We start from the raw sequence: 11,174 nt of genomic DNA, 5'->3' as shown, positions 1-11,174 counted from the left end.
CACACACACACACACACACACACACACACACACACACACACACACACACACACACACACACACACAATCTGCTCATTTCACTCAGTATTGATCCCACCAGCCTAATCTGCCAAGTCACTGATGCCCTTACCTGATAGAGGCAGAGAATGTATAGACTGCTCTACAGTCACAGATGGCAAGATACTGACTGTGTGTTGGCTGTACAGTGGCTGCGGCAGAATTATCTGGCACACTTACAGACTCGCGGGAAGCGCGTGAAACAGTCGGGCAGAGCCGAGTGGATCAACCATCTTATCCTCCTCACGTCCGTTTTGCAATTTTCTCCCCAAATTATGTGATTGAAATCAGTTGTCAAGGAAACAGGAGATATGGGATGTGACTGGATTTATGGTGGAGTGTGGAAAAGCATGAAACACAGGTGTGGCTGTGTGTTTGTGATTTATAATGAAAAAAATCATATATAAATGTTAAGTCTATACATAAAATGGAAATGTCTCATTTTGTCAGCTCTCCACCATCTTTCTTTTAAAGTTAATGTGGCTTTTCCTAATTGCTTTTCATTAGCAGCCATAATCACAGCTTTGTTAATTACAAGAATATTTCAGAGTCAAGCTCATTAAGGGCACAACAATATTCATTCTATTTCAGTCATGCAGGCTTCCACTTTCAGGCTTCTTATTACATAAACACACACATATTCTCATCTTACATTACTTGTATGGACTTTGCACTGCGTTCCATTGATTTCTACAGTCGTATTACCTAACCCTACCCAACGCTAACCCTCATCTAACCTCACAGGTGCATGCCTAACCTTAACCTAAACTTATTTCATACCTTAGCCTTCACCTAACCACCGACTCATAAAACAGTGTTTTTCAGTTGTGTGGACCAGGCAAGTGTTCACACGAAACAATGTCCTCATAACCATAGTATAATGTGAACATATGTCCACACAAACAATACAATCAATACAAGACATGTACACACACACACATACTCAGTGGTGGGCACCAGTCCGCTAAAGCACAAAGCCGCTAAGTGCCGGCCTAAATATTTTGTTTGCGCTTTAGAGGTCTTACTAATTTTTTATAATTCATAAGCGGATTTGCACTTTCTAAAATTAAAATGCAGCACCGCTAATAACTAAATATCTACCTGTCATCATTATCTTGAACAGCAGAATGTAAGGTTGTCAATGAATCACACCACACGTGATCTGTCTAACAGCACCCCTCCCAGATAAACACACTTATTGGAAATGTATACATCAGGGGTGCCCAACCTTTTTTTGAACCAAGAGCTACTTTTGAAGTCGGCAGTTTGCCGAGAGCTACTCATCCAGTCTCAGTATATAAAAAGACAACATAATTTTGTCTCCCTACTTCTCACTTCTTTAAAGGAAATAAAACAGAACGTAATGTGTATCTAGTTTTATTTAATTCAAAGTATTGTCAAACAAAACTATCTACTTAACCATATATTTACCTGCAAAAAAAGAAAAGATAAAATCCTTATTTAACTCCTGACAGAGAAACATATAATTGATGCTCCAACAAAAAGGATCATTTTTTTACCTTCTTCAATTAAAACTCCCTGTAACGTGCGAGCTACCAGGGCTGAAAACCTGCCCCGTGAGAACCACAGAGTCAAATAACTTCGGAGCACGGGAACTCGGCTCCATTTATTCAAAGAACTCTCCTCTCTTCTCTCCATACAGGGGAGGAAAACAAAACAAAATCTATCAGGGTCAACATGGCTACTACAAGAGTACCGCCCTTTTTTTCAAAGTCATAGCACACTATATAAAACTCCCTCGCAGGCGGCTATAAAACCCGGTGCTGAGCTTCCAGGACCGGTTTCACCTGATCAGATCTGTTCCTTTTATTGCCTGGAAGTGATCCATCAGGTGGGGTTCTGAATTTTATGCATTTTTGCAGAAATATTGCCTGCAAGGGGTTTCTGACTGAATCCAGGTGGGAGAGCGGGTGCTGGACGTAGGACCATGGTTCCACCTCACTGGATCTCTTCCTTTTATTCCCCTGCATCAGCACAAGCAGCCCCGTGCTGGAAATCAGCCGTTTCACTAGCCTGAGCTCGCCCGACGACATTTGATTCCTTATATCTCTGCGTGGGAAGGTCCCAGGAACTTTAACCACCTCCAGGTTGTAGCAGAGATCCAGAACATTAAAACGAGCCATCTCCCGCTCGGATCCGACGCTCAGAGCCGGAGCTAGAGGCTCCGGAGTAAATTGAGTACTATATTGCTCACCAAAGCACCTTTTTCGGCCGGTCATTGGTTAATAGCTCCACGGGGGACGTCCCAGGAACTTGCAACCACCTCCAGTTTGTAGAGGAGGACTGCAGCTTTCCAAAGTCATCTCACTTTCTTGGATCCGATGCTTAGATCCTGCGGGAGATCAAACGAAGGTTGAAATTTCCTCCCAAAAATGCTCGTAAAATGCACTAAGTCGTGCGTAATTTGCTTATAGCTCCGCGGGGCAACGTCCAGAGACTCCATTCAAGTATCAGCTTGTAGGACAGAAGCAGAGCTTTAAAATCCGACTAGCCACTCCGGGATCTGATGCTCCTAGCCTGGGGAGGGGGGCTAAAACCACCCCCGGCGGAGGTCCGATGGTGCGTAATTTTGGAGGTTTTTCATTTATATCTCCGCGGGGGAACACCGCAAGGACTCCACTTAACTTTCCCCTTATAGGAAAGAGCCAGGGCTTTAAAAATGACCATCCATGCCGGGTTCCTATGCTCCTAGCCCGGGAGGGGGAGCTAAAACCACCCCGGTGGTAGGTCCGACTGTGCATATTTTTTTTTTTTTTTTTTGCTTATTGCTCCGCGGGGGAACATGGCAGGGACTTCATTCAACTTTCACCTTGTAGAGCAGAAACAGAGCTTTCAAACAAGACCAGCCATTCCGTGATGCAACGCTCAAAGCCAGCGCTAGAGGCTCCGCAGCAAGGTTGCGCTGCGCAGGCACCTGGGAATCGGCTGCGAGCGACTGGTTGGGCACCCCTGGTATACATCCTTGCTGACTGTTGCTTTCGGCCACGGTTCTCATATCCCACACTGCTTTGTGTCTGCTTACATAGCAGGAAGGCAATGTTTAGTACTCTTTCCCGGCAAAAACAGTAAACATTTGTAAACCATACTAAAATTTTGCATGTATAGATTTATTTTACTTTACAATCAGAGCTCCTTTTAAAAAAATGTTCACACGCTGGATCTCAATACTTGACGTAATTGGTTGAAGCAACGGGGTTACAGACTCAGAAATGATTTAAAGATGTTATGCTGATGAAGACTGACATCTAGTGGTCAACTGGAGCAACTACATGGAAAACTTTCATTTCCCGCCACAAATCAAATCCATCATGTACCCAGAATGCATCGCTTCAGTTTTCCAATAAACAGTTTTAAAATTGTTATTGATGCTTCTATAATGAAAAATCTACAACAAACAAAAGGAAAAGACAAAGAAGCAGTCGAACTAGCAATCCTCAACAATGTTTTATATTTTACACCAGGAGCTTAAGCTCTGTTTCAGGAAATCACATCCCCAGCAATCGATGCTTGCAGGATTAAGCTGCACAAGGGTTCATACACTGCTAGTTGGCAGTGTTGTACACATATTGTACAGTTGTTGCCATCTAGTAAGTGTCAAATTGAACTTGTGTTTTAGAATTAGCTTCTGCTAATTTTCTATGGAATAAGAATTTTTGAAGTTGTGGACCTAAATATTTTGATAAGCGCTTTAGAAATTGCAGAGCTAATTTTCAGAGGTGTCAATTTTTTTTTTTACATTCATCACTTAAGTAGAAATATAGATATTAGGGTTTGAAAATACTTTTTTGGAAGTAGAAGTATCAAGTCAAGCTTTTTCCTCAAGTAAAAGTATAAAAGTGCTGGTTTTGAAACTACTTAAAGTATAAAAGTGAAAGTAATGAACACTTTAAATTCAGGATAAAAGCTTTTTTTATGTGAAAATATATATTTTTATATTTAGCAGCCAATCTGAAGACATTCGATTTTTAAAATACTTAAATCATTTGAACTAATTAATGAATAACAACACATTTTAATTATTTAATGTATAAAACCCTCACATTATACGAAATAGAAAAAAATCTAAAAAATAAATAAACAAATAAATATTGTTTTATTATAGATCTTTTGAAGAAAAAACATGTTGGACTGATCTCAAATATACTTTATTTATCCTTAAATTAAATCAGTTTGTTGCTGAAAATTTCAGAAAACACAACTTTAGCCAGGGTCATCTTCATTATAGGCTCCATCTACTACAGTATGTCCTGCTGGAATGTGATGAGATTTGTGTCGTACAGGTGTGATGCAGTGAGTTCAAGCCAATGGGATGTCAGAATAGTATTTATTGACATTTGTCATCCAACCACAATCAGATTCATTCTATCCATGGGCTCCTTGTACCTGGATAGATTTCTATTTATTTATTTCTGAACAATGAAAAGATGGAATAAAAACAAGTCAAAGTGAAATAGAAATGAAATACCTTTTGCATTTTTAAAAAGTAAGGAGTAGAAAGTGCACATGATTAAATTGAAATGTAAGAAGTAGAAGTAAAAAGTAGGCTGAAAAAATTACTCCACTAAAGTATAAATAACCAAAATTACTACTTAAGTAAAGTAACAACGTATTTGTACTTAGTTACCTGACACCTCTATTTTTTTGGATTAGCACTGCCCACCACTGCACATACTTATATAGAAACTTGCTTGAAACAGTTAGTTATTTTCAGGTATCACTTAGGTCCACCTACAGAGCACTCAGTAAGTTTCACTTATGTTATACCTTGCAGCAAGGCTGCTTGGGAAGAAGAGTCATCTGTTTTTCATACTCTATATCATTTAGCTGAATTGCTTCATCATTCCTATATAAGCTTCCTTTTACCATTTTTCTGTGTGTTTGTGCGTCTGCAGGTCTCCCAGCCCTCGTCGTTGCCGTGTCGGTGGGTTTCACCAGAGCAAGAGGTTATGGCACTGCCAGCTAGTGAGTATTCCTTCTAAACTGTCCTGCCTGGCGTCTCACTCTAATTACCACTCAATCTAGATTTTGTCACTTAATATCAGCTTCTTCCTACCTTTTTTTTTTTTTTTTTTTTTTGGAACGACCGCAGGCAGCAGATCAATCACTATGCAAGGATGCAGGGTTCGTTTGTTTCCATGATGCTTTTATGCAAACATCTGTTTGAAAAAAAATAATGTCTGTCCTTGTAGTGGTGTTTATTATTTATTTAAGTCAAGCTTTAAACAGCTAAAAACAAAATATACTGTATCTGTGTCTATTTAATCTTTCTCACATTGATTTGCATCAAACAAAAACACACATTTTCAACTGTTCTTTTATCTCCACTTATAGATCGTTTTCTTCCCATACACCTTTGAATGTGTAAGGCCTGGAAATGTTTAAAACATGGTTCACTCCTTTTATTTTATGAGCAGAATATAGTATTGCCAGTGCAATTTACAAGATGCAACATCAACACTCAACATGAGAGACATAAAGCTCCTGCAAATTAGATTGCAGTGCGAAGCATATCTCTGTGAATTTAAGTATTTAGAACTAAATGAACATGTTTTAAAACAAAACAAGCAGAATCTTATTAAAGTGCAACTTTAAAAAAATGCCATATCCTTTATCTGGACATTGATCAAGCCACTGATAACTCATTTTATTCAGTGATTCTTGCAAAGGGCTACATGGTTTTGCACTATTGCCTCATAAAAATGAGTGCCGCAGGTTCAAACCTCTGCTTTGCCATTTCTATGTTGTTTTCATGTTTTCCTCATATAAGTATCAGTACCAGCTCCTGAGCATAAATATAAGCATGGGAGATATTCATGTCCTGAAATGTTTTAATTTGTGGCACATTTTCTGTGAAAAAAATAATCTATTTAATCACTTACTTGTGCACAAGATTGTCTTTTTTCTCCCTCCCCACATGTTGAGTCTCTTAAAAACCACTCTGGTCTAATGCTAAATCAGATAAACACCTCATGTACCTACTTCAAAGAGTTTTTTTTTTTTTTTTGCAAGTAAATTATTCATATAATATGTAATAATCCAGATTAATGAGGTTGTATAGGGGAGAAGATGTCCTGGGAAGTTATTCTAAATTCTAAATATAAAAGTAAAACAAAACATCCAAAGACTTAAGTAGTCATAAGGCTGAAACTTAGATGATTTCATGACCACAGCTCTATTCTAGTACAGACTTAGCACTACACAGTTGCCGCAGATGAGATAAAAACAGCCCTACCATCTTGGTTTATTATTTTTTTTTTCCTTTTTGTGTTTTGTTTATGTCTGCTCTGTCTGCTCCAAATCCATTTTAAACAAAATATCCCATCTTTTGGAAAAATGTTTTGTTATATGCCATTCCTGCATTTAGTGAGCTCATTTTACTTTGGTCTGCTGTTCAATGCGCTAAAACCATCAAAAAGTGTCTATAGGGTGTAATTTCCAACAACTCGATGTGACTCTATTTGGAGGAACTGACAGGGGGAGTACATATTAATATAATAAATCCACTGACAAACACTGGGCTTCACACTGTATCACCCTAAATAAGTAAAAAAAAACAACCTCAAAATAACTGATAAATATTAACTGAAACCCATTTTAAATTTAATTTAACTGTTGAAATAGTTGACAAACAGAAATACATTGTTTTATCTGGTGGAACAACTTTGCGGGGCAAAACCTTTTTTTTTTTTTCTATTGGCTATGCCTGGTAAGTGTAGATTTTTCCCAGGTACTCTGAATTATTTTAAGTGTTCAAAATAAAATTTGAATTGTCCTTAAGAGTGGATGTATGCATAGCAATATAATCAAGGTAGCAGATGGAGCAGCTGTGCCCCCATTTTCTGAAATGGAGTGAAAACGTAGGTTTCTGTTTAACGCCATGTTATTACTCCCAGCAAGAAGAAGAAGCAAAAAAATAAAATAAAATAAAATAAAAATCATGTGGTGCTTATTGATTATAATTTTATTTTACTTAAAATGTCAATAAACATTCCACCACTGGATCAGGTTTGAGTGTTTGCTTTAAATGAAGAAAGAAAAAATGTCTGTGGATTGTTTTCATCGTTGATGGCAGAATCAAAGATCAACAGATTGATGCCTCATTTACAGCACAGAGGGCGTTGCTCCAATCTGTCTTCTGTTAAGAAGAACCAGAGCCAAAAGACAAAGTGCTCAAATTATCTATGTTTCAACCCCCATCAAAGGTCATGAGATTTTGATCATGACTGAAATGGTGAGATCCTGGATACAAGCAGCTGAAATGGGTTTCCTTTGTAAGGTGGTTGGGGCCTGCCTTGGAGATCAGATGAAAAGCTCCGTCATCAAGGGGGAGGATTAGAATAGAGCCGCTGCTCCTACTATTTGAAAAGAATCAGCTGAGGTGGTTTAGGCATCTAATTACAATGTAATCATTTCCAGGCCAGAGAGGACATTCAATCCTTCCACTGGTTTCCAATAACCAGAGCCAAAAATCACCAGAGAGATTATGTCCTCTCTGGCCTGGAAATGCTTTGGATTCCCAAAGGATGGGCTGGAGAGTGTCACTGGGGTCGAGGATGTTTGGGTTTCCCTCCTGGACTGGACCATAAATGAGCAGAAGAAAATAAATGGGCATGTGGATTTAAAGATTTTTATCTTGAAAGATGTTTTCTAGAATAACACGTATCAAGCACCTAATACATTGCAGGTACTCCGGAAAGAGATACACAGCAATAAAAGTAAATTAGACTTGAAATAAATGTAAAACCTGTTTCCAGTCTGAGCTTCTGTTCTTGTTTTCCTTTAGCTGCTGGTTGTCTTTAGAGGGAGGCCTGCTTTATGCCTTTGTTGGTCCTGCTGCTGTCATCGTATTGGTGAGTTTATCTGAAATGCTTTCTTAAAAAATAAAGATTCCTCTACTCTCAGATCAAGCAGACTCCAAGTCTAACAGGTCACACTACATCATTCTACAAACATTTTCGCTAAGTTAGCCCTCAAGCTTGGAGCTTTAAAGTGCCTGACTTCTGAGCGTTTTCCTTTTCTCTCGCTATCACATCCACATGCAACCATACACATTCAAGTGTACATGACAGACTGATGAGTTGAGAACTTTTGATCCCTGAGTTTAAAATGTCAGCCCCCCAAAAAAAAATAAAAGAAAAAGGAAAGAAAAAAATACATTGGAGAAGACAAGTGCTGTCGGCAATGCATTGCATTTCTGGACTGAAATAGAGCTGAATCCTAGCCCTGAATCTCTCTCTGTCTAATGTGTACTTTCAAAGCATGAGTCACCGTACCAAATGCATCTAGGGCTAAAACCTCTCAGATATAAATATGTGATGAACACTGTGCGCCACGAACACAACACTATGCACTTTGCTTTACACCATGTGCTATGATAGACATTTTTATGTAGACATAAAACAGCTCTGTCTTGTTCTACAGCAATATTTAGTGCACTAATTGCTCCTCAGTGGTGTTTTAATAACCTGTTTTTGGGTTCTGACTCAATGTGACTGAGATAATTTCTCATAAATGAATCACATGGTTGATATTTCCACCAGTAGGTTTAAAAAGTGCAGATTGAGGGAGATAAATTGGATTTTAGTGATTGGTGCCACGGCTGATGTTGCTATTGATGGCACACTTACTGTGTACCACATGCCAGTAGAAGAAAGTACAGATCAAACAGCGTCACAGGTGTTCAGAGCGATATGCAAGTTTTCAAAGGACAGTTCTGACAAAAAAAGCTTAACAGTTTTTAGTCATATGTTGCAGTATTTTAATATAAAAGAGGATACAGAACTAAATATACAGTGTTGAATATTTATGGGTATGATAATATTATTATGCAAGGTCATTGTTATTTTAAGGTCATAAAACAGTCAGCTGCACACAGATCAAAAATGTGACCATGAAGTACTAAGTTTCTAAAATTCACTCTCTGACAAATAAATAAATAAATAAATAAATAAATAAATAAATAAATAAATAAATAAATAAATAAATGTTAAAAAGTCATCCAATGGTTTTGCAATAAAAAATGGAGTTGGCACTGTTGGCACGCTAGTCACATGTCAAGAGGGTGTGGCACCACCTCAGGCCTTGATACAGACAGTGATTCAGTGCACCCGCTTTGGATGTCATCATCCATTGAATGGACCTTATTATCCATTATCAGTCCCATAGAATGGCTTCAGACGGGCTTCAGACTGTCCCGACTGTGCCGCCGAGTGGGTTCTCAATCCCACAGAATGGCTTCAAACTCTAAGCTGGTTAGTATGAAGCATAAAGCCACTAAGGTTTTTTTATGCAATCTGGTTAACATGAGGCATAAAGCCACAAAGGTTAATTTTAGAGAAAATGGCATGGGCTGTGATAAAGTAGACCGGATTCCGGTGGTATCAGATTGTTGCATTCCAACATATATAGCACTGGTAACTCACTAGGGGGCTCTGTCGGGACAGTCTGAAGCCATTCTATGGGACTGATAACCTGCTAGGGGGCATAGTTGGGACAGTCTGAAGCCATTCTATGGGACTGATAACAGCTAATAATATCCATTTAATGGACTGATAACATCCGAACCAGCTGTTCAGTGTGGAATGACACAACTGTTGTGGCCCCAGATGACCATCAGATCAGTAATGGATTGGAGTCAATGTCTGATTGAGGAAAGATTTGGAGACCTGGCTGTTCACAGGATAGGGTAATACAGGGGTTGCAGCAGACTGCAGCCCACGTAGACCACACCTTACTTAGTCCGCTGTGAAATTAAACTGTCTAGTATTCGGATGAACATGCATTGCCTGTTACCATGATGTTGCATTTTTATATCACATGAAAGAAAATACATTTTGTTTATAAAAATAAAATCAAAAATAAAATACTTTGGGTTTAACTCCAGTATCAACACCCACGATTGTATTTTATTTCACATCTTATTGCAACAAAAAATTCATCACCTAAGTTTCTAAACAAAATTAAAAACAAATGATTCGGTCCGTGATAAATTTCCAAACTCTGCCATAAAACAAATGAATAAATAAACAACTCTGCTGTCTTCGTCTTTTGATTAATTTGCTGACGGTGCAATGATTTCTGCGATATCATCAGCCGTGTAGGATACTCAAGTGCGGCCTACGTTTTTTTATGATTTTGTCTGCCAGCTGAGTAGGCGCCTACGAACTGGGCTAATGCACCCTACATGGGGTGCAGCCCCTGAATTGAGACACATCAGCATGACAGAGACATCCACAGACTCACAAGTATTTCTAATGAATGCCATATTTGAAGTTTTACCCTGGTGTCTTTATCCTCAGTATTAGGAGAATCCTTCAACTACTCTCACCTCACTGTGCTCAAACACAATGGTTATCCATTGTAAAATATCACATAGACTGGTTGTTGAACATTATACAATAGTTGTCATTCAAAATTAGGGTTGCCAACAGTTCCATATTAGCCAATATGGCTCATATTTTTAGACAAATTAAAGTGTCCCGGACGGAACATTATTCCAGTCAGAAGTCGCATCTAACTAGAACAATTTGTTTTATGAACATAGATCAATCAATATACAATTGATTAAATCATTTTTAATCCATCATGTTACATGAAAAAAAATATGGAAACAAGAATAAATCTTGTTTATGTAAGTGCAGCTAAAAAGTTGAATACATATTTTGTGGCGATGTCACAGTTGACACATTACATCATTAAGACCCCTCCCCTCAGTGGAGTTCTCCCGTATTTTGGAAGTGACAAGTTGGCAAGCTTATTCAATCTATTTCAAACTCAGGTAATGCTGTTTAATACATTTACAATGTCTTCTCTGCATTTGGTAGCCTTTATTCATTCTTTATGGTTGACTGTTGGTTACTTCAGCAACTGCCTGATAACTATTGCTCCACTCATTGTGCAACTACATATTTCATCTGTTGCCTGTTTTAAATGTCTCATACCTTTGCAAAGTTGAATCATTTAATTACTTTTTAACTGTCTGAATGTTCAACAAATAAAACAATAGATTATTTATTTTTGGTGATCTGTCATTATTAGAAGTACTATTATTCTAATCTAATTATTGTTTGTAATCTGGATGTAACAGGTTGCAGCAA

At 38.2% G+C, this 11,174-nt stretch overlaps 1 protein-coding gene across 1 annotated transcript in view; it reads left to right on the top strand.

Annotated features, from left to right (window-relative positions):
• The window catches only part of adgrb2 (adhesion G protein-coupled receptor B2), a gene marked incomplete at its 5' end in the record, with an annotated part of 154,419 nt that overhangs the window by 75,885 nt on the left and 67,360 nt on the right, over window positions 1-11,174 (top strand). The window contains 2 exon segments of the mRNA XM_014019734.1: window positions 4,971-5,040; window positions 7,862-7,928. Coding sequence (XP_013875188.1) covers window positions 4,971-5,040; window positions 7,862-7,928 — 137 coding nt within the window.

The sequence above is a fragment of the Austrofundulus limnaeus genome, unplaced genomic scaffold, assembly GCF_001266775.1.
Source record: "Austrofundulus limnaeus strain Quisiro unplaced genomic scaffold, Austrofundulus_limnaeus-1.0 Scaffold228, whole genome shotgun sequence".
NCBI classification, from domain to species: Eukaryota; Metazoa; Chordata; class Actinopteri; order Cyprinodontiformes; family Rivulidae; genus Austrofundulus; species Austrofundulus limnaeus.
Note: the sequence above shows the minus strand (reverse complement) of the source record. Positions and strands in the feature narration are given on the sequence as shown.